At 46.7% G+C, this 23,897-nt stretch overlaps 1 protein-coding gene across 6 annotated transcripts in view; it reads left to right on the top strand.

The window, feature by feature from the left end:
* Nucleotides 1–19,428, top strand: part of ATP7B (ATPase copper transporting beta) — an 81,492-nt gene extending 62,064 nt beyond the window's left edge. For 4 of the 6 annotated variants that reach the window (XM_037986661.2, XM_037986660.2, XM_073014363.1 and 1 more), the window contains 12 exons: nt 1,440–1,567; nt 1,678–1,832; nt 2,043–2,177; nt 5,686–5,880; nt 7,871–8,053; nt 9,590–9,758; nt 10,912–11,055; nt 12,927–13,069; nt 14,426–14,629; nt 14,712–14,829; nt 16,415–16,517; nt 17,083–19,428. In XM_037986661.2, coding sequence (XP_037842589.2) covers nt 1,440–1,567; nt 1,678–1,832; nt 2,043–2,177; nt 5,686–5,880; nt 7,871–8,053; nt 9,590–9,758; nt 10,912–11,055; nt 12,927–13,069; nt 14,426–14,629; nt 14,712–14,829; nt 16,415–16,517; nt 17,083–17,356 — 1,951 coding nt within the window. In that variant the 3' untranslated portion in view covers nt 17,357–19,428. The remainder of the gene's footprint in view (nt 1–1,439; nt 1,568–1,677; nt 1,833–2,042; nt 2,178–5,685; nt 5,881–7,870; nt 8,054–9,589; nt 9,759–10,911; nt 11,056–12,926; nt 13,070–14,425; nt 14,630–14,711; nt 14,830–16,414; nt 16,518–17,082) is intronic. The other 2 variants (XR_005236456.2, XM_037986662.2) reach the window with 2 other exon arrangements.
* The last annotated feature ends 4,469 nt before the right edge of the window (nt 19,429–23,897 follow it).

Here is a 23,897-nt window from a genome sequence, read left to right as displayed (position 1 = left end):
TTCTTTTTTCAATGTGTAACTCACATTCACTGCAGCATACAAACCCTATGTGTAGAGTGTGATGAATTTTGTGTATATTTGCCCCTGTGGAACTACTTGTGCAGCGTTTGGTGCTGTTGGATGGGTGCTCCCTCCTCCTCTTCCTCCTCAGTCCCATCCTCATTTTCCTCCTGTGTCACTGACCAGTCCTTCAGGTTCTGCTCAGCCTTTGGATGGTGGAGTGTCTCAGGGATGAATTCTAGGACCCCTTCTCTGTTTCTCCGTTCACTCCTAGGGACGCTCATGTGATTTCATGGCTTTAAATGCCATTTACATGTGACAGCTCTCAGGTTCGTTCTCTACCTCTGACCTCTTCTTTCCACTTCCGACTCTTATTTTCAGCTCCCTGGTTGATATTTCTACGTGGAAGTCAAATAGGCATCTCAAACCCGACATGTCAAAATGAACCATTTCTCTCCATCTCTTCCCCTTCTCTTCCCTCACCCTCCCTTAGCTGCTTCTCCATAATCATCTCCATCTCATTAAATGGTTTCTCTATCCACCCAGTTGCTCAAAAATGAAAATTTGGAGCTCATCTTTGATTCCTTTCTTTACCCTCACATTTAGTGCATTTTCACATCTTGTTGACACATGATCTAAGAATATGCTGTGTATTTCTTCTTCCTTGCTCTGTCATCCAGGTTACTTCCATCTTCTGCTTGGGCTACTGCAATAGCCTGACTCTCCCCCTTACTCCTGTGATCACCCCTACAGCCCGTTCTCATGCACCAGCCAAAGAGATCACTTAAATGTGAATCAGATTGTGTCACTTTCCTGCTAAAGCCTTACATTGAAAACCCATGCTCTGCTTCAGGAGACCCAGCATGATCTGGACTCTGCCTGCTTCTCTGACCTCAACTTGCACGTCACTTACTGCCAGCCATGCTTGCTTTCTTGCTGTTTCTCAGACGTACCCTTCCTGCCTGCCTTAAACCTTTGTGTCAGTTGTTTTCTCTCCATGAACTTCCTTTCCCTGTGTGTTGGACCTTCTTGGCTTGCAGGTCTCAGCTTAAATGTTACCTTCCCAGAGAAGCCCTTCCAGTCTCCTCCTCCCTCTGCCACTCTAAGAAGCCCTCCAGTCACGTTATCCTGGTTTATTTTCATCACAGCACTTATTCATATTTAATGCCTGATTGTATCTTGTTGTCCATTTCCACCACAGAACTTGTCTTCATGAGATAGTAGGGCCTTTGCTGTGCCATTCACAGCTGTGTCACCAGTGCCTAGAACAATGCCTGGCATTCAGCAGCTGCACGATAAATATCTGTAAATGAACAGATCAAATGAATACTGTTGCTCAGTATAAGCAAGCGCAGTATAACTAGTGTGACAACTGGCCTAGAACCTGACCTGGTGACCGAATGAGTGGCCATATGAGTGATGAGTGGCGTCTGTTGCAGGGAGGAGCAAGTCCCCATGGAGCTGGTGCAGCGGGGCGATATCGTCAAGGTGGTCCCTGGGGGAAAGTTCCCAGTGGACGGGAAAGTCCTGGAAGGCAATACCATGGCTGATGAGTCCCTCATCACAGGTGAGGCGGCTTGTTTTATGTTCCCTCAGGCAGATATCATAGCAGCTTTCAGGTCACATGAGTGCTGGATGGGGCTGAGCAAATGATGGTTGTCTCTTTCCTACTTCTAGGAGAAGCCATGCCAGTCACTAAGAAACCCGGAAGCACTGTAATTGCGGGGTCTATAAATGCACATGGCTCTGTGCTCATTAAAGCCACCCATGTGGGCAATGACACCACTTTGGCTCAGATTGTGAAACTGGTGGAAGAGGCTCAGATGTCAAAGGTAATGAAGACATTTTTAAAACTAACTTCATCTTTCTCATTTTAGAAATTATATCAAGAGTTCTGGGAAAACAGACAGTTTTATTGAGTAGAGATTGATTAGTAAATGTGGTTAAATGAGGGAGATTATCCCAGTCCTTATCAATGCTTGTGGTGGTTTATTTCTTCATAGGTTGTAATTTCCCACAGTCTTGGTGTTTTCTTTTCATAGGCCCCCATTCAGCAACTGGCTGACCGGTTTAGTGGATATTTTGTCCCACTTATCATCATCATGTCAACTTTGACGTTGGTGGTATGGATTGTAATCGGTTTTATCGATTTTGGTGTTGTTCAGAAGTACTTTCCTGTAAGTTGAATGCCTTGGGCTGTATGGTGGTTGTGTTTTAAATAATTTACTGACACTGATCCTATTCTTTCATCTCTTAGATTCACTGGGCTTTAATTATTCATTGCATTTTATTTGCTTGCTTCTCTTATTGACAGCAAAATTTAAGCCAGAGCGGGATAAACAGTCACTCTCCTTCTGCAGGTTTCTATTAAAGTTCTCCTTTGCATTCTACTTAGATGATTTTCACAGACATCAATTGGTGCTCAGTTGTAATGCTTGAAGCATTTACAATATGTATTATTGGTCCCTTTTGAGTTTATGAGGCATACGTCATAGAACATAGCTCACTTTAAATGTCAATGGCATGATAATAATATTTAACACATTTTAAGAAAAATATGTTTAGATGTATATATTTACCAGTACCATCTTTGACCTCCCAGCTTCCCAAGTAATGTGAATAGCTTTTTATGTTTTCTTATTTATTTATTTATTCTTTTGAGATGGACTCTCCCTCTGTTGCCCAGGCTGGAGTGCAGTGGCTTAATCTCGGCTCACTGCAACCTCAGCCTCCCAGGTTCAAGCAATTCTCCTGTCTCAGCCTCCCGAGTAGCTGGGACTGCAGGTACACGCCACCACGCCCAGCTAATTTTTGTATTTTTAGTAGAGATGGGGTTTCACCATGTTAGTCAGGCTGGTCTTGAACTTCTGACCTCAGGTGATCCGCCTGTCTCGGCCTCCTAAAGTGCTGGGATTTCAGGCGTGAGACACTGCACCCAGACGTGAATAGCCTTTTATAGTAAATGTTTTCTAAACATTGTATGTGAGGCAATGGCATATACATTTTTTAGTTTAAAAAAGTGGTTGAAGAACACTGTCTTAGGAAATATGATTTTATTAAACCTCAGAAAAAGAAAGGAAAATACAGGCCACCCCTCAAAAAACGTATTTTCTTGAGGAATAAAATCTATATTACATATGTGATTCTCAGTTGGGAGCTATGACATTTTTGGTTTTTGTGACTGAGGAGATGCTGCTAAACATCCTACAAGGCACATCACAGGCCCCTACGACAAAGAATTATCTAGCCCCAAATGTCAGTAGCACTGAGTACTTAAAAAACTAATGGCACACTTAGAACAGTATTTGGTACTGTTAACGGCACAATGAGCAGAACAATGAGTGGTCACATCACCGTGAGCGGAACAATGTTTTTACCTTAACTTATTCCTAGCCCAGTCTAATGCTTGTTATACCATAGAGCCATAGAATAAGAAACCAAACTGGGTGTGGCGAAGCACCTGTAGACTCAGCTACTCGGGTGGCTAAGGCAGAGGATCCTTTGAGTCCAGGAGTTTGAGGCTGTAGTGTGCTGTGACGGTGCCTGTGAATAGCCACTGCACTCCAGCCTGGGTAACACAGCAAAAAGTACAAATATGGAATGGATAATTTTTTTCTTTTAAAAACAATTCTGCACATAATTAAAAGTATATCAAATATTCTCAGGACACATGTCATTTACTAGGATGTCATTTTCTCCCTCAAATTTTCCATCTTAAATTGAAAAATGTTCAAGTTAAACACTTTCTGACATCTAAGGAAACTCAGTGCTCTTAAAAGTAACTTACAGCCGGGCGCGGTGGCTCAAGCCTGTAATCCCAGCACTTTGGGAGGCCGAGATGGTGGATCACGAGGTCAGGAGATCGAGACCATCCTGGCTAACACGGTGAAACCCCGTCTCTACTAAAACAATACAAAAAACTAGCCGGGCGCAGTGGCGGGCGCCTGTAGTCCCAGCTACTCGGGAGGCTGAGTCAGGAGAATGGCGTAAACCTGGGAGGCGGAGCTTGCAGTGAGCTGAGATCCGGCCACTGCACTCCAGCCTGGGCGACAGAGCCAGACTCCGTTTCAAAAAAAAAAAAAAAAAGTAACTTACAGATATATTGGTAGAATGTGCCAGTGGCTATCCATGGCACCTGACCGCCTACAATTTCGGCTTTTTTGGGAGAGCAGTGCGTTGGCTTGTGGCCATGGGAAGACTCAGTCCTAAACAAGTTGGAATCTGTGGCTTTCTGCTGTTCCATGCCTTTCTATCTTACTTTGGCTTCTTTTGTTTTTATCTGCAATATCAGGGAGGATGCTGGCAAACGAGGTACTGCATGTTCCTTTAAGATACTATCATCTCTCTGCTGTACGAAAGTCATTGTAGAGAAGGGCTCATGGTAACTTCCAGAAGTCCACCCAGTCCTGTCAGAATGCCAAGTGTGATTTTGACAAGAATTAGTGTGTTTTTAAAAAAGACTACATAATCTTTATCTCTAAAAATCTTAAACAATATATCCCTCTACCTAAATATAACTGTTTCTATTAAAATTAAAAGACCCCTTTAGTAATATATCTTATTTTAGAATCCTGCCTTTCAGAGTGAAATAATAAAATGTAGATGGAAGCTAAGGAGGTTGTGGTCCATAGCCTTACCCTAGACAACTGTGCTTTTTACAGTAAGTAAGTGAACATAGTATCTCCTGATTATACTCCATAGCCACCAGCCATTTTTAAAAATAAACCGAGATAATTCAAGCTTTCAGAATACAAATAATACCAAGTGTCTGGAAAGTAGACTCATATTTTGTTTGGGGTTACAAAGAAAAAATAGTGAAAAATGCAGAGAAGAAAATAAAGATACCTCCAAATCATATCCCTAGAAGTAATGTTTTTGCACATTAGTGGATACCTTTCCAGTATTGTTGAAATGCTATATTCAGATATAGGCAGAGATTTTTGCATGAATAAATCCAGCACATGCCATTTTGTACTTGCTTTTTAATTTTGCAGTGCTGCTGGTACCTTTCCATATCAGTAAATGTAGATACACATCATCATTCCAACAGTTGCCTCATATCCTATTATATACACCACACCTACAATTTAATTAACCAATCTCCTATTGTTTCCATTTTTTGTCATTACAAAAGCAAAACACTGTGGTAAATATTCTTGCATCTTTTCTCATTTATATGATTATCACCTTAGAATAGCATTTTTTAAGCTTTCCTGATGATGAAAAAAATAACGATAATAGTTACTGTTTCTTAGATGCTGCTCCTATACCCGGTGTTATGTACTGTGTATATGTATATGTTTATATGTGTATTGCCTCATTCAATCCTTACCACAATTTATGAGCTATGCATTATCATCTCCATTTTGTGTATGAGGAAACCAGGATCTGGATCTGTGTGGTCCATCTCCAGAGTCTGCTTTCCCCTGTCAAGGGCTTTTATTTGACTCTACTCCTGTAATGCCTCTTTGAGGGAAACCTGTAGGATTAAGTTGGATAGCTGGAATGTGGAGAGCAGTAATGTGTTCTCTATGATGGCAGAGCAGTGCAGAATACCATCTGTTTCCTAACCCCAAGTTTGTCACGCTGTGCCCAGTGCCCCCCTGAAATGCCCTTATGTGATTAGAGTTCTGGGAGCTTCCTTACTGAACTCTTAACCTGCCTCTGACTCTGTCCTGTTTTCAGAACCCCAACAAGCACATCTCCCAGACAGAGGTGATCATCCGGTTTGCATTCCAGACGTCCATCACGGTGCTGTGCATTGCCTGCCCCTGCTCCCTGGGGCTGGCCACACCCACGGCCGTCATGGTGGGCACCGGGGTGGCTGCACAGAATGGCATCCTCATCAAGGGAGGCAAGCCCCTGGAGATGGCACACAAGGTCAGCCTGTACCACGGCTTTCCCCGTCCTGAGAGATGAAAGTAGTATCTGTTTACTATTTCACATTGAGAGAAAAGCCTGAGAGCCACTCAAGACAGCAGTGTTAATTACATAGAATAGTAAGTCAAGTCTAACTAGGAATAAGGACAGTAGCAACAGAATAGCCACCAGTCATATAATGAAACACTATCAACATTACTTGATTTAATTGCATTAACAACTCTGTGTGGTAGGTGCTTATCATTCCCATTTTACAGATGAGGAAACTGCAGCAGGAGGAGATTAGGTTACTCGCCCAAAGGCCTGCAGCTAACCAGAGGCAGAGCTGGGATTCACACCCAGGTAGCCAGGCTCCAGGACAAAAGCCCCACCGTGACATCTGTGGGATTAGTGGTGGGTCCTGTGACCCCGGGGAGTGAAGAGTGAGTGACGGTGTTTGTGAAGTGTCTTCCTTTTGCCTAACTTACCTCTGGCCTTTCACACTTGCACCTATTTAATCAGCATTTGCTGGGCACTCACTGCATGTGGGCCCCACACTGGGTTCTGGTGATGGTCATGGTTTCCAGCTGCCAAGGAGCCCACCAGGTTAGGGGGAAAGACAGACAGTGAAAAAGTAAATAGCAAAGCTGAGTGAGTATTACGAAATATTGAGTATTGACCAGTGGTGCTTGATGCCCTGGGGACACTTGAACAGGGGCCAATCCTAGACTTGGGGTGCTGGACTCAGGGACAAGGGTGCTGCAGGTGGTCAGGGAAGCGAATGCGAATGTTCATCTGAGACCTTACTGTTGAGTGAGAGCTGGACAGCGGAGCTGGGGAAGAGTGTTCCAACATGGGGACAGCAGGTGGACAGGACCTGTGGAGGTGGAACTTCCCTTCCCCATGGTATCCCCAGCATCTAGCCTGAGACATCGAGTGCATTCAGAAGTTATCTGTTGAATGAGCAAATGAGGAACTGGAAGAAAATCATTGGGAGAGAGGAACTAGAGATGAGGCTGTTGAGGGAGGGACCAGAATCCAAAGGCCGAAGATTTAGTAAAGAGTTGTGAACGTTACCCTAGAAGCCGCGTGGGGATGGCATACCCACGTGATGTGACCGGATCGTGTGTTGGGAAGATCATTCTGGCTGCATAGTGAAGGATGCACTGAAAACTGGCAAGAATCTCTGGAGGAAGATGAGTTAAGTGTGTTGAAGGAAGGCCACCACTCAGCATCAGAAACAAAAAGCTGAATTATTGTTTGCACAATTGTAAGGGAGAACCCTGCATAGAACCCTGCTGTGGGACACGGTCTGAGAAGAACAACCTGCTGGCCTTAAATGGGTTCGAATTATACACTTCAGGGATTACTGGACTTTCAGAAGCAGGGCTTAGGGCTCGGCTGGCCCTGGTCATGGAAGAGCAGGTACCTGTAGCTGCTGCCCATATCTGAGCCCAGAGGTGTGGGGACTCTGCAGACTGCCATTGACCAAGTGTGACCAACTTAAAACTGGCTCCGGGGGTTTGTTTGTCATTATGGCCATAGAATAGTCCTTTCCTTTCTTGAACTCAGAGTGTGAGGACTCTGTTCCCAGTAGCTTTTGCACTTAGGCAGGCAAGAGGAAGCTGTGGTTGGGCTCGGCGTGTGGCAGTGGACAGGGAGGCAGGTGTCCCTCAGGGTCCTGACTCCTGACCTGACGTGAGGAAGTCTGTGGATGGTGTCACTATTGGGACAGTGCTGTGCCATCTCCTGTACAGCCAAGGTTTCTGGCTTTGCCTGGTCACGGTCAAGCCTCGGTGTGGCTGGTTTGACTGGACATGTAGGGAAACAGTTTCTTTGCAGTGGGAGTTGTTGAACCCTGAGATTCAACGACAGAGGATCACATTAGGAAGCTGTGCAGGTGTCTTGTTTCCTGTCTGAGGCAGGTTGGGTGAGGTTCTGCATCAGGACTGTGACTATGGAAGCGCCTCCATCTGTATTGTGGTCACTGAGTTGTGGATGTTTTTGGCAGATAAAGACTGTGATGTTTGACAAGACTGGCACCATTACCCATGGGGTCCCCAGGGTCATGCGAGTGCTCCTACTGGGGGATGTGGCCACCCTGCCCCTCAGGAAGGTTCTGGCTGTGGTGGGGACTGCGGAGGCCAGCAGCGAACACCCCTTGGGCGTGGCAGTCACCAAATACTGTAAAGAGGTACGTGGACCTGGGCATGGCCCTGCCCTCCCCACCAGTGCTCCTTTACTCCTCACCATGGCCTTCTCTCCTAGCTGCCCTTGAGCAGGCCTTCTCTGTGTGGTCTGGAAAAGCACTTAGAAGGCCCCTCTGCAGCAGGCGGGGATAGGGCTCACAGTCAGCCCTTGCCACAGTTTCAGGTTATCACAAAGGGAGTTCAGTGTCACAGGCATTTGCTGAACATCACCAGGCACCAGGCTCAGGAGAACAACAGGAGTGGGATGTGAAGTCTACCCTTTGGAAGCTCACAGCCTTGGGGAGTACAGGCAGTCTGGAAACTCAGTGCTTTGACAGTGCTTAGTGCAAGGGGACACAAACATGAAATGGGAGTATTGGGGTGGGAGGGAGAAATCTACTCCCCTGGGAGCACCTGGGACAGAGAGGAACCAGCTGAGGTGAGCCAGAGCGCCCGGCAGGTTCTTGGCACTTCATAGAGAAGCATGCCCTCTTTTGGTCTCTCCACGTGAAATGTTCTGTTTTGTTTTCTCTCAATTTCAGTCTGAATATAGGGGCAGCAGAACGTGTCACACAGAATATTGCCCTGACAATTTTTAAACAGCCTGAGCAATACTGTTAGCAGTAAATGTAGAAAGGTGATATCGTTGCCTTGAAAAATGGTTGACAACTCTTCGTGGTCAGAGGCTCTTCCAGAAACCTCATTTCTAGTTTTTCCTTCATGTAGGGTCAGACAGCCCACTGTTTCACACCTCCCTGCTGACATTTCAGGGAGAATCTCGCTCACCCTCAGTCATCCTTCATTTGTTGTATGGTCTGGAAAACCGCTTAGAAGGCTCATCTGCAGCAAGTGGAGATAAGAGACTCACAGTCAGCCCTTGCCACAGTTCTAGGTTATCATAAAGGGAGGTCGGTGTCACAGGCATTTGCTGAACATCACCAGGCATCAGACTCAGGAGAACAACAGGAGTGGAATGTGAACTCTACCCTTCAGGAGCTCACAGCCTGGGGGAGGACAGGCCGTCTAGAAACCCCAGCCATTCCTTTCCCCTGCCACCTTGTCCCCTCCTCCTCGGGGATCTGATATACAGGCAATTATCTCTTGATAACCTCAAAGAGCTTTGTTAACACTACTTATTCCATTGTTTTTATGAAATCATTTGCAACATAAAATTCACTTCTCCCTCTCTTTGGCACCTGCACTCCTCTTTAATTTGAGGTGTTTGATATGAATTGCCTTTTTCCTTTCCATTCAGTAACCTGTTCACTGTCATGAGGCACCTACCCAGGGAAACATTTTAGGCTGTTTAGTCTCATTCAACTTTACAGCTATAGTATCTTTACCAAAGGGGGAGAAATAATTACTAGTCACTATCTTAACCTTTCCCATCCATTCCACCTCCCTTTCCTCCTTTCTCTCAGTTCCCACTTTCCACTGTTCTCTTGCCACCTTCACCCTGTGTCCCTCTCCTGCCTACCCCTCCCTCTCACTTCACCCCTCTTGGCTTACAGGTTCCTCTCCCTCTCTTTCCACCTTCCCAGGAACTTGGAACAGAGACCTTGGGATACTGCACGGACTTCCAGGCGGTGCCAGGCTGTGGAATTGGGTGCAAAGTCAGCAACGTGGAAGGCATCCTGGCCCACAGTGAGCGCCCTTTGAGTGCACCTGCCAGTCACCTGAATGAGGCTGGCAACCTTCCCGCAGAAAAAGGTATTGCTGGCCTCTGTCTCTGCAGCTGGTTCAAAGTAGAGGTGGGCTAAACCACAGAGAGCACCACGTCCAGCAGTGATGGCCTCTGCTGTGCAGCGGACGGTTCATGGCTAAGGCACCCAAGCCTGCCTCCCCACCCCCAGGAAAGTTTCTCTCATGTTCTTGGGTGCATGTAAATTTTGTTGCTTATGGCTGCCTTAAATTCGTAGAGCATTGTTTAGCTGACCGTGATTTTGATTCATCTCTTTCTTATCCCAAATCGGTCTTGCTTCTCATAAGCCACAGAGTTGGCAGATGGGAATTCCACTTTTGTTCTTCCTGTTTCCATCCTGTGTGGTAGAACTCTGGTATTTACTGAGCAGGCAGAAAAAGTCAGGGAAAGCAGAGGGAAATGTCTGCCCAAGCCAGGAAGGGACACTGCTTGGAGGGACAGCTGCTTTTGAAGAATGGCCTTTCTTATTCTCAAGGTAGCTTGCCAGCCACCAGAATAAAGGATGGAAAACACTCAAAACCCATGACTAGTGTTTTTCTTAAGTGTTGGTAGTGAAATTGTGACTTAGATTGTGTGGTTAGAAGCCACATACCACCTTCCAGCCTTTAAAACCCCAGATGGCCTTTCCATGAGAGCTTCCAGAGCCTGGCCGCGCAGTGACATCTCAGTTAGCAGCACACGCTGTTTGAAAGTGACAGGTGAGAGATGCATTAGCCTCAGGAATTACAGTTTTAAACATTTCATGTAGACTTGCCTGATTATTCGTTGATTCACCTGGGGTCGTTGATACCAAGCAGTAATGAATGTAGTCAACACTTGCTTTGTGTGCTGGGCAAATACCTAAGTGCTTCTAATCCCTGCAGAAAAAGAATCAGTGGATACTTTTAAGACAAAGACGGACGTTGCCTTATGTTTAATACGTTTATACTATTTCCACCCATACAGCGTGTCCTATTAATGCCTCATCTTAATTCATACCCACATGTCCTACACATTAATTTTACTTTTTTTTTTTTCTTGTCCTAAAGGATGCTGTCACAAGAGGAAGGTTACAGTTTTTCAGATTGGTTAAAAGGATATTTTGCGGTTAAAAGGATTGCATGGTTTTAGTTAACAGCGAAATTGGACCATTTAGAAATAACCACAGCCTCTTTTGAATAGATGCAGCCCCCCAGACCTTCTCTGTACTGATTGGAAACCGTGAATGGCTGAGGCGCAACGGCTTAACCATTTCCAGTGACGTCAGTGACGCTATGACAGACCACGAGATGAAAGGACAGACAGCCATCCTGGTGGCTATTGACGGTATCTTCTGCTTCTGCCTTCCTTCTGCTCTCTCAGAAATGCAGTTTTCTGCAGATATCAGGCAAAAGAGTCCTCCTTTAAAAAAGAAAAGAAAACAAATGAAAACCTTCCTCTCTTAATTTCAGGCCTGTTTCCCAAAAGATTGCCTTTTTGTCTTTTCTCTTCATTCTTTCCCACTGTCTCCATCTTGGCCCCATAGCCAGCTCTGGTCTGGCCTCAGTCTTCTTGACCTTGGAATTCTAAACTGTCTTTGTCATCATCGTTGCTCTTGTCCGGGTGGGCAGTTCAGAGTCATCCTTCTCATTCATCCCTGCAGACAAAGCAGGAATTCACTTCCCAACAGGTTTAACTACAGGACGCATTTAAACAATGAGATCCATGCCACTCTTCTCTGTCTGCTTTATTTATTTGTTATTACTTTTGTTTTTTTTTTTTCAGACCGAGTTTCCCTCTTGTCACCCAGGCTGTAGTGCAGTGGTGCGATCTCGTCTCACTGCAACCTCTGCCTTCGGGTTCAAGCAATTCTCCTGCCTCAGACTCCTGAGTAGCTGGGATTACAGGCCCCCACCACCACGCCAAGCTAAATTTTGTATTTTTAGTAGAGATGGGGTTTTACCAGGCTGGTCTCGAACTCCTGACCTCAGGTAATCCCCCTGCCTTGGCCTCCCAAAGTGCTGGGATTACAGGCGTGAGCCACCACGCCTGCCCTTCTGTCTGCTTTATACAGACTGGGTATTGCATGGAGTACAGGTCTCAAGACTGTGTGTGTTGGCTGGGTGCAGTGGCTCACATCTGTAATCCCAGCACTTTGGGAGGCTGAGGTGGTTGGATCACCTGAGATTGGGAGTTTGAGACCAGCCTGACCAACATTGTGAAACCCCGTCTTTGCTAAAAAAATATTAACCGGGCGTGGTGGCAGGCACCTGTAATCCCAGCTACTGGGGAGGCTGAGGCAGGAGAATCGCTTGAACCTGGGAGTCGGAGGTTGTGGTGAGCCGAGATCATGCCATTGCACTCCAGCCTGGGCAACCAGAATGAAACTCCATCTCAAATAAAAAAAAGACTGCATGTGTTTTAGTGCTCAGATTCTATCCTGGGCTTTACATGCCAGAGAGATTAGAGTCTTTACTTTGTTAATGTTAGTTTCTGCTAATAGAAGTAACAGTATATGCAAGCAAGAAATAAAATTTATGATACCTTTTGAATGCTCCAGCCAAATATGTCTTCCTCTCACATTCTCTCTTTTTTTTCCCTTTTTGTAAGTCTTTGTAAATCCACCCTCTCCTCGGCTATCAAACCAGAATTGGCACAAGTAAAGGAGTCATGCCATCTCGTATGTCATCCCTCACTGTGTTCTCATTCACATCTCAGCCCTAAAAACCCTCCTGCTTCTATAGCTAAAGATTCACTCAAAGAGAAATTCTGCCAAAGTGTTTTCTGTAGGAAAAGACAAAGAAGGATTGATTTTCTAGTTTGGACATTTATCACTTTAAGTGATATCTGTTATATTTCTTGAATTTTAGTCGCTAACGTGTATTGAATTCTTATTACAAGCCAGGTACTTTGCAAAGTGTCATACATGCTCCTTGCAGAAAGTTTGGAAAATTCAGCTATAAAGGAGAAAATGAAATCACTCATAATCCTATTCCTCGGGGAGTCACTGTGAAGATTTTAATTATATTGCTTCCAGACTTTTCTGTACGTCTGTAAATGCATGTACTTTTTAAAAAGCAAAAAAACCCCATTGTGTTATATAATTTGGCGTTTTGTTTTTTGCACGTAACATTATATGATGAGAACATTGCAAGTGTGGTGTCTTGATGCGGGGTGCCCATCCTGTGTAGCTGCTGATGCCGGCTGGTTCACTCCAGGTGTGCTCTGTGGGATGATTGCTATCGCAGACGCTGTCAAGCAGGAGGCCGCCCTGGCTGTGCACACGCTGCAAAGCATGGGTGTGGATGTGGTTCTGATCACCGGGGACAACCGGAAGACAGCCAGAGCCATTGCCACCCAGGTACAGCCCTTTAATATTGCAAACTGCATAAAGCTCATAAAAGCAGTTAGAGACAAAAATAAGCACCAGTTGGCCCAGCACTGAACTGTACTCCTGCTCTTTCCCCCTCCCTGGATGCTTTTCTCTCCACGTGCTTCATTCTGTGGCCATGTAGTGTCACACGTGAGCACTGGTGCCGTGCGAAGATCTCTTCCTGGGGTTTGGGTGCATGCATCCTCGAAAAAGGAGTTCCATTGTTCTCTAACCTTTTCCCAGTCTTTGCAATGGAAAAAAAGTATGTGGCTTAAGGGCTAAGATAGACATTTTCTAACCTTTATGTTAAAGGAAGATTTTGCCAGCTCAGCTCTTCTCACTTGGGTGCTCAGATAAGTGACTCAGTCCTGGGCAGTTCTCCGGCAGCCCAGCCCCTGAGGCTGTTTGGCCTGTGAGGACAGTACCACTGGATGGCTGCCTGACTCCTCACACAGCAGTGGCTCCAGTTTGGATTCCTAGAAATTATGCACCTCCAAATGTGTGCAGAGCTCTAGGCTTCTGAAAGCTTAATTGTGTTCCTTGAGGGAAGCAGCAGTACCCCTGTTTTCCATGGTCCTCCTTGCTAATGGTGGACCTGTTTAGCATCCTTCCCCCCTTTTCTGGCTAACACTTGTTCATCCATTCAGCAGGCACTTACGAAGCACCACGATTGTGACAGGCAGGTGTGGGGCCAGGCTCTGTGAGGAATGAAGGGGGCTCAGCTCACAGTCTTGCAAGAAGGTGGACCAGTGACGGTTTATATCTGAGAAGCGTGAGAGGGGCTAGGAAACGAAAACTGCACCTTCCCAGGACAGAGCAGGCAGCAGGAGCATTTCCCAGGGGCACAGAATAGCACAGCGATTTGGAGACACCGCAGGGAGCTGAATGGTGTGGTCAAGTGTGGCACCACCAGCTGCCAGACCCTGAGACTCTGGGGACCTCAGAAGCAGACCTGAGAGTTGAGCTGCCCTCCTCTGGGAGGTGCATGGGGTCTGCTGGAGGACATGAGACAGGAGAGTAGGGACCCATGGCCGTACAGATGCTTTGGAAAGACCATGGGGATAGCACATGGAGAAAAAAGTTAGGGTACTGAGCTGTGGACAGGGAGACCAGCAAGGGGGTTGTTTGCACATCCAGAAAAGGACAGGGCCTAAACCAGTACAGGGTGTTGGGGCGGGAGCCAGGGATGAACTGGCCCTGTGACAGCAAACCTGCAGGGTGTGGCTGACCAACGTCACTGACTGGACCCAGAGGCTGAGGGCAGAGGGGCAAGGGTAATTTGAGGCTTCTGCTGCTATCTGATACCTTTTGCCAACACCAGGCGTTGCCTTTCTTTTGTCTTAGGTTGGCATCAACAAAGTCTTTGCAGAGGTGCTGCCTTCGCACAAGGTGGCCAAGGTCCAGGAGCTCCAGAATGAAGGGAAGAGAGTCGCCATGGTGGGGGATGGGGTCAATGACTCCCCAGCCTTGGCTCAGGCAGACATGGGTGTCGCCATTGGCACTGGCACGGATGTGGCCATCGAGGCAGCCGATGTTGTCCTCATCAGAGTGAGCGCGGCTGCAGCCAGGCTGTGGGTGCTGGGAGGGGGGTGGGCAGACGCCTTCCTCACCGTGTGCTCCTCTCCATCAGAATGATTTGCTGGATGTGGTGGCTAGCATTCACCTTTCCAAGAGGATTGTCCGGAGGATACGCATCAACCTGGTCCTGGCACTGATTTATAACCTGGTTGGGATACCCATCGCGGCAGGTAGGCAGCTTTTACCCACTGTGCTCCAGCTGTGCCCAGAAAGGCTTCTGTCTCCCAGGTTTCTGCTGAGGTTAGTGAGTGGCTCACTCACTGGCTGGCTAGAGATGTTTTAGAAAGGCTGGTTTTTTTTTATGTCCCCTGCTTTATATGTCTTTAAAGGTAAATGAGAAAATATGAAGAGGACCTGAAAACTTCATTCACTCTGTTCCTTTCTAAAAAGCTAGTGGAGATGCTTGGCTATATTTTCTGAGCCCTGTTTTACTGTGGCCTTATTTTCAGAGCCATTTGTTAAGACATATAGTCTGAGAAATAATTAATTAGTAAGAATTATAGGGCATCTGCTACATGTTAGGCACAACTATTGGTGTTTCAGAACCTTATCCTGAACTTTAGTCCTGCCCAAGTTTCACTCTGAATTACACAAATGATCATGGAAAGAAATGGCTTTTTGGCCAGGTGTGGTAGCTCATGCCTGTAATCCCAACACTTTGGGAGGCTGAGGCAGGAGGGTCATTTGAGCTCAGGGGTTCAAGACTTACCTGGGCAACATAGTGAGACTTCATCTCTACAAAAATTTTAAAATTAGCTGGGCATGGTAGCATACACCTTAGTCCTATCTGGGAGTACAGAGGCTGGGGCAGGAGGATTTATTGAGCCCAGGAGTTGGAGGTGGCGGTGACCCATGATTATACCACTGTACTGTAGCCTGGGCAAGAGTAAAACCCTGTCTCAGAAAAAAGAAAAAGAAAAGAAATAGATTTTTCTGCTTTGTAATTCCCCCTCATTCCCCCTCCCCAAGAAACGCCTCTCCCCTGCCCCCTGCTCCCTGCCCCGGGAACATAGCAGTGAAAAGTTCCAGACCCTTCTGCAAGGCAGTGCTCCTCCATGGGCTGAGGAGAGATCAAGTTTGTAATCACAGCATTCCTGCCTCAGTCTCCCTTGTGTCTGAGTGGTTAGTGGTGACTTGTGTAACAGGGTGTTGGCCTCCTGAGCCCAGTGAGTTAGGCAGGTTTACTTCCTGTCCCCAGAGCTGGCTCAGGAGCTTAATTCCCCCAGTGTGTGTGCCTCTGCCACGCAAAGTTGACCATACCTGTCTCCTGACCCTGTCCTGGGACCTGGCTCTCATTCCTCTTTTAAAGATGTCATGAAACCCTGGAGGTGGGATCATCTGCTAGACAAGGGCTATGGCCATCAGCCATGTTTGTCCTCTGTGGTACTGTGGCTGCAGGATGGGCAGCTGGCTCCCTCACCTCCTGCCACTTTTCTCGTCCCTCTCCTCCCACTCCCTGTGGTTCGTCGCTGCCCTGGAGCTCGCCCTGAAATGGGATGCCACCTGTGGGTGGTTCTGGGAATGTCAGGGCAAGTGGAAGGGAGCCAGGCCCACTCGACAGCACCCCACACCCAGCTTTCTAGGAAGCCTCACTTTGGGGGGCCTGTGAACAAGATCCACTAGCAGGGGCTTCCGAGCACGCCAGGTGGAGACCTCACCGGGGGCCACTGAGGGTGGGGCCAGCCCGGTGCCTGAGGCCCTCTCCTGGCTCCTCTCCCCAGGCCTAGGTGTGAGTGCGAGTTCTTTCTTCCCCAGGTGTCTTCATGCCCATCGGCATTGTGCTGCAGCCCTGGATGGGCTCAGCGGCCATGGCCGCCTCCTCTGTGTCTGTGGTGCTGTCATCCCTGCAGCTCAAGTGGTGAGTCCCCTCAGGCGGAGCATCTGTTGGAGGCTCCCAGGAGGCCCTGTCATTCTGCATGCTCAGGGAACAGTGGAACTTGCCTCTCATTCCCCAGTCATTCACCTGGGACAAACGCTGCAGTGGCAGCCCACGTGGAGCCTGGTGTGCATGCGTGTAACTTATCAGCACCATGAGCAGACAATTCACTGCTGCCCATCCACATGCTGGGCTGCCCTTACTCTGCTGCTCAAGGGCTGTTAATGTGAACATCAAGCAGACATGGGTCCCTGTGTATTATCTATCATTTTTTTCTTTAAAAAAGATGTTCACTTACTTATGAGTGCATTCATTTAATAAAAGTTAGTGGCAGCCTACAATGTGCAAGGCATTTGCTTAGGAAGTTTCTAAATCAGGTGAGCTTTCCTGGAACCATAGGGAGTTTAATATCCTTTTCCTTGGAAACTCTTGAGGTTTTGACACTAAATATTATTAAAAGATGGATGAGAGGCCTTCACCAGGCTGAGAAAAAAAAAGAGCCTTGTTTCTAGAATGGCTCAGATGCTGTTGCATTCCTGCTTTCCAGCTATAAGAAGCCTGACCTGGAGAGGTATGAGGCACAGGCACATGGCCACATGAAGCCCCTGACAGCATCGCAGGTCAGTGTGCACATCGGCATGGATGACAGGCGGCGGGACTCCCCCAGGGCCACACCATGGGACCAGGTCAGCTATGTCAGCCAGGTGTCGCTGTCCTCCCTGACATCTGACAAGCCATCTCGGCACAGCACTGCAGCGGACGATGGTGGGGACAAGTGGTCTCTGCTCCTGAATGACAGGGATGAGGAGCAGTACATCTGATGGCACCAGGCAGGCGGGCCAGGGCAGGGACTTGCCTCCACTCGCCACAAGCTGAGCAGGACAGCCAGCAGCAGGATGGGCTGAGCTAGCCTCCAGCTTTGGGGACTTCCACTCCCTGGATATGTCCAGTCATCCTGCCGTGCAGCACGTGGCCTTGTCTGAGTGCAACTGGCCTTGCCCTAGAGAGGATGGCCTGGCCTGCCTCTTGGCATCACTGAACCATCAGCATGGGCTTTGTCTTGGACTCTAGTCCTTGGCTGTACTGTAGAAGGTGAGAGGCGAGTCACCCTCCTCACAAACCTCTTCTTGGAGTATTTAGGATGACTGCTATGAAATGGAGAACAGTTTCATCAGGACTAAAAAACCTCACTGGACCTTTCCAGAGAACTGCAGACCTCACTGTCAGGCTCTTTCTGATGACGCCTGTCTGTGTGCATCATGTTTCTGAGACCACAGTTTACCTCAGGTGTGCCTGTTGCTTTCTTCCTGCACAGTCTGTTCCTTTCTCTCCTGTGTGCTTGTCCGTGGGGACCCCTTGGAACCCTGCCTGTCACCTAGGAGGGCGAGACCAGTGTCCTTGTGGTCCTTGCTGCTGCTCTCAGGCGCTTCTCCAGTGCTCTGGAGTGTGCATTTCAGCTTGAACCTGCTTCCTGGCTCGCACATCCCCAGCCAGGGAGCTTGCCACACCATTCTTCAGGTCCAGGAGAGTTCTTTTTTTGTTTAAAGCCCCCTTCTCCATGGAGTGGTGGCTTCTCAGTAGAGTGTTGTTGCTGACCAGCTGGAGTGAGGGTCTCAGAGCCTGACCTGAGAGTCCAGACTTGGCTCCTGTGGGGTCTAGGTTCTCGCAATTCAGGACGTCCTTCCATATCCCTGCCCAGCCTGTGGTGCTCAAAACGTTTGTTCCATGGGAGACGTGTGTGCAGGAGCCTCCCTGCATGGCCCCAGGAGCTTCGTTTTCAGTCTTCTGTGTGACTGTCACCTTGTGGGGTTCAATAGAGAATTCATGTCACTAGTACCTGGCCTTGTGTGGCTTGGAGATTAGGTACTGCCCAAATAGGAGGAAAGCACAGCCTCCTGCCTGCCTTCTGCATGCACGCACAGGGGCTTCAGGAAAGGAGTGGCCACAGTATCCTGAAGGGAGCATCTGTTTACCTGGCCGTGGCTCTCAGAGCAGCAGAAGGGGTCCAGTTTTAGACTCTGAAGTTGGTTGTGATTGACAGAACCCCTTGGGAGCAAACTAGTAGATGTTGGATTAAATTCTGGGTGAAACCCTTTTCTCCCACACGAAATAGTTTTAGTGGCTTTTTTCAGTGTCCATTACTTGCCAGGGGCAGTTTTAGCAGCACTTTCAATAGATTACCTCTAATCTTCCCAACCAACCAACAAGGTAGCTATTACTGTCCACATTTTACAGGCAAAGAAAGAGGCTCCAAGAGGCTGAGGACTTTGCCCAGGATGACATAGCCAGTGGACAAGCCGTGTCTGTCAGCTGTGAAGGCTTCACTCTAATTGTCCTTCTACCTTGAATAGAAGTTTTCCTGATAAGAATAAACAAGGAAAAGGTCCTTGCCTCCTGGAAGAACAAATCTACCAGGTGATCTATTCATTGTTTCAACTCAGAATGCAATTCATTCAGGAGGTCATCTGACCTTCACCTTGGATGGTTAGTTTCACTTTTTACATATAGTTTTTGCGAGGTTTTATTTTATAAAATCCAAGTGCCCCAGTGATTGTGTTTTCATTGTTTTCAGCCCCCCAACTCCAGCCCGCAGCACATTTCCGCTATCCGTCAGTAACTGTGTCCTCTCTTTATGCTTGCTTGGGGAATGTTGTTTTCTGACTAGGCTGATCATTATCTAAAGAATATAATTCTGTTGATTTTTAAAACTTTTAGGACCGTAAACGTTGTGTTCCTATATGGACATGGAAATATTTATATAATTTTATAGAAAATAACCTTTTAGATGGTCAAAGTGTAAGGAATTTTTTTGTCAGATAACCATTTCTACTTCAAAAACATTTCATGCAATATTAGAATAAAGTTCTTGTCATTCCTCTCAAAATCTGCCTGTGAGTGAGATGCGTGGTCAGAGGCCAGTGCCGTCCTGTCTTCACGAGGGCTTCTGTGAGGCACTAGCTTGGCTTGATGTCTTTTTAGGGGGCAGAGGAGGATGGGATTTTAACAGCGGGGGACATGAGGGTGGGCAGAGCCCCCTTGATCTGCCATCCCCAGCACTGGTGTAAGTCCGTTTCTCTAATGCAGGCCTGCCTCAGTGGTGTGTGGGGAGAACGCTGAAAGGCAGCTCCTGTCAAAGTCCCTGCCCTCCTGGGTTGGATACGGGCTTGAATTACCGCATCGTTTGCACCCCTCTATTCTAGGGTGAGTGTCTGCAAAAGGCTGTTCTCAAACACATCTTAATCAGGAGGGATATGTTTGGGGTTCCTTGGCCTTGAGGGAGTGGGTCAGGAGGAGGAGCAGAAAAATCTTGACTAGTGGGCTCTGCTGGGAAAGCTCTGTGGGCATCTTGGGGTGGCCGGGAGGTATAAGTGAGCCACACCTGAAGGGAGTTGACAGTGTAATCTTCACCCACACCAGGACACTTTGAAGAGTGGAAGGAAACACTATGAATAGTTATGCCAGGACAATTGGCATAAACCGGGACTATCCAGGCAAACTGGGACATGGCGGCACTCACCTTCCTTCAAAAGGAAATAGACATTGTGAAGTCTGCATTGACACAGACTGTCTACTTTAGAATCTTGCCCGATCATAGGTTCCAGAGACATGCTGGTGGCATAGTCCTTTATCACATTTCAAGGTTCCCCCCATATCCACATCTTGGTACCTACACTTCTCTGTCGAATCGTTGAGGTGATTATCTCATGGCTCAATGTGACTGCATAGCTAGATGGCCAGCCCCGCCCTCCAGCGCACCCTGAAGGACTTCATGCCATGCCTGCCTGACTGTTTTTCCAGATGCCTGGGTACAGAAATTTCATGTTGTGTGCATGTCCCATTGTGAAAAGTGAGGGTGATACTACCTTAGGAAGGGATCCCCTTTCTTTAGAAGATAGATACTTTCTTTCTTTTTTGTCTTTTTTTGTTGTTGTTGTTGTTATACTTTACATTCTAGGTACATGTGCAGAGTGTGCAGGTTTGTTGCATAGGTATACATGTGCCATGGTGGTTTGCTGCACCCATCAACCCGTCATCTACATTAGGTATTTCTCCTAATGCTGTCCCTCCCCTAATCCCTCACCCCTCAACAGGCCCCGGTGTGTGATGTTCCCCTCCCTGTGTCCATGTGTTCTCATTGTTCACCTCCCACTTATGAGTGAGAATATGCGGTGTTTGATTTTCTGTTCTTGTGTTAGTTTGTTGAGAATGATGGTTTCCAGCTTCATCCATGTTCCCTCCCTGCAAAGGACATGAACTCATCCTTTTTTTTTTTTTTTTTGAGATGAACTCATCCTTTTTTATGGCTGCATAGTATTCCATGGTGTACATGGGCCACATTTTCTTTATCCAGTCTATCACTGATGGGCATTTGGGTTGGTTCCAAGCCTTTGCTATTGTGAACAGTGCTGCAATAAGCATAGTGTGCATGTGTCTTTATAGTAGAATCATTTATAATCCTTTGGATACTTTCTAAAACTTGATCACATTTTCCTGATATATTCCTCAGGCAGAATAAATCACAGCATTCCAAATAACTTTTAGTCTTTAAGACCTTAGTGAAGAATTGTGATGGGATTACCTTTTTAATAAACAAATGCAGTACTTCTCATTTTTTTTTTTTTCAAAAATGACATCTGGAAATTGACATGTTAGCAAATAGATTCTCAAATTATTCTGCTAGATTACCAAGCAATCAAGATTAATAGAGATGACTTTTATTTTTTATAAATCCAGCATAGACCAAAATCAGCCAAATAGTTTAATTAGAAAGAGATTATTGAATTGCAGGATTTTTTTTTTTTTTTTTTGCTCTTAAAAATTATGACAGTGTTTTAGTAGGTAAATTTCCTAATGTGTATACAATTGAGTTAGACAATTTTTATTTGCATACATTTTTCTTAATTGTGTCTTTGTTTTAAAAACAACAAGGAACGTATGTGCAAAGAAATGCTTTAAGCAGCCACTTATGCTGACTGTCAGTTTCCCTTTGCAGATTACCTTGATGTGTGAGGAAGCTGATTTGGTATTGGAAAGTACTGTGGAGCTAGGAGGAATCAAACTGCTATATTTTCTTTATTTTCAAACTCACCTTGGGCAGGCACGTAAACACTATTGTCCAGGCTTTCATTCCAGAGGGAGATGTCTACTTTGCTGTTTTTCTTTGTGTGAAGACAATGACAGGGGTTGAAATTACAGGATAGAATATGAGAATGCTAAATAAATGCTGTGAAATTCCAGAATATCCTTTATTCAGGAAGATGAATAAACAGAGATTTAAAGCCATCCGAGGGCTAAAATGAAAAGAATTAATGGAAATTTAACATTTTTGCCCTTTGAAGTGGAGATGGCTATTAACTCTTCTCAATTGAAACATAATAACGTCTTATAGCAAAAAAGTAAGCATATAGAAATACAGGAAGTAGGGGGGAAGGGCGAATACTCCCTTCCCAGCCCCACAAGGAAAGCCCATGAACATGAGTTCATGGAGGGATGTCCTTTGTGGATGGACCACATCGGGACATGGAGGGAGCAAAGCCTTCCTGCTCCTTATTGACCAGCACCTGACTAAGTGGCAGCCATCTGAGACGGAGGTGCTGCAGTGGCCTCAGAGAGGCCTGTTGAGAGCAGATCCAGGTTCCGGTCAGGTCAGGGGACAGACAATGCTCAAATACCTCCAGGCTGCTGAGTGCTGGGTGCCTGGGCAGGTTCTGTCACTTATCTTGCCTGTCTGGCCCTCCTCACAGTGGCACTGAGAGCTATTTGCATAACTCTCCCATTTCCACAGACAGGGAACCAAGCCTCAGGTTGTGTAGCTGACTGTCCAGGACATAGAAGGGGTGTTCAAATCCATTTGGCACTGGCACTAAAGCCTGTAATCTGTTATGCTCCCTCTGGAAAGCTCCCTCTTCCTCCCAAAGGTGAATGCTGGTGCTTTCCTTAGGAGGAGAATCTGCTTCCTCAGCATCCCTTGGTCCCCTTCCGTGGACAGGAAAGGTATCCTTTGGCAGGACAGTGTGGCTTATCTCAAGAGCCACCCGGTGTCTGTCTGACCAAAACAACCTCCTAGTCTGCAGCTGGAGCCAAATTAATCATTTTTTATGCATCTAGAAATGCAAGTATCAGAAGGAAAACATGGGAGAAGGGGAAGAGCGAGAGGCTGGAGGTTAGCCCTGTCGCTGGATACCTCCATGCTACGATATATGCCACACCTATACTTGCAGCCCAGGGTTTTAGAGCCTCAGACATACATTTAGTGCAGAGTACATGTTGGGATGACTCGACAGTCACCGTATTTCTTTTTATCATCATGTGCATCTGAGCTTCATGTTAAATATTCTTGCAAGTTTATATAATTTTTTTTTTTTTTTGAGATGGAGTCTTGCTCCGTCCTCAGGCAGGAGTGCAGTGGCGCAATCTCAGCTCACTGCAACCTCCACCTCCTGGGTTCAAGTGATTCTCCTGCCTCAGCCTCCTGAGCAGCTGGGACTACAGGTGCACACCACCATACCCAGCTAATTTTTATATTTTAAGTAGAGACGGGGTTTAACCATGTTAGGATGGTCTCGATCTCCTGACCTCATGATCCGCTCATCTTGTCCTCCCAAAGTGCTGGGATTATAGGCGTGAGCCACCACACCCGGCCTGGATAACTTTTTTTAAGGCTTGAACATTTTTTTAAAGGAAAGGGTTTTTAAAGGGCTCACAGTACTTTTGATGGCTCCAAAGCTGCCTGTTCTACCTCCTGTGTTTGGGTCTACAGGACTCCACCTCAAACCCCTGGACAGAAATCTGTCTTCAGCAGTTGATTACAAAGCTGGTACCCTGGTGGCTTAGAAAACAGATCCTCACCAAAGCCCCGGGGGCCACTTTACCTGCTCCAGACCTCTATTTTCTCATCTGTTTGATAAGAACTGCTCTCGTTACTGCCCCGAGCTAGGAGAATGGAAGGGGCAGTCCACAGGAAACCTGCACACAAGTGCAAGGTACGCAGTGGTCACACGTGATCTCAACAGGTAGTGAATGTGTCGTGCAGTCTCCCTCAGATCATCCTATCTCTTCGCAATTAAGTGCAGTCAGGGCCTCAGCCTTCTCATCTACACGGATGGAGATAATAATAGTTCCTGTCTCACAGCACTGCCATGAGGGTATGCTCAGGTCGTCTGAGTAAAGCACTTAGAATAGTTCCTGGCACATCCGGAGTGCTCAAAAAATGCGAGCGGCTGTTGTCATCGTTGCTGTTAAGAGTGATGATGTCTGTATTATAGAAAACAAACAAATAAAAAAAAGCAAAACAAAAAACCCCACCTCAGCCTTTGTTCCCGGAGCAGGTAAAAGCCATCTTTCTATGTTGGGGCAGAAGAA

Source organism: Chlorocebus sabaeus, chromosome 3 (genome assembly GCF_047675955.1).
Source record: "Chlorocebus sabaeus isolate Y175 chromosome 3, mChlSab1.0.hap1, whole genome shotgun sequence".
Lineage (NCBI taxonomy): Eukaryota > Metazoa > Chordata > Mammalia > Primates > Cercopithecidae > Chlorocebus > Chlorocebus sabaeus.
Note: the sequence above shows the minus strand (reverse complement) of the source record. Positions and strands in the feature narration are given on the sequence as shown.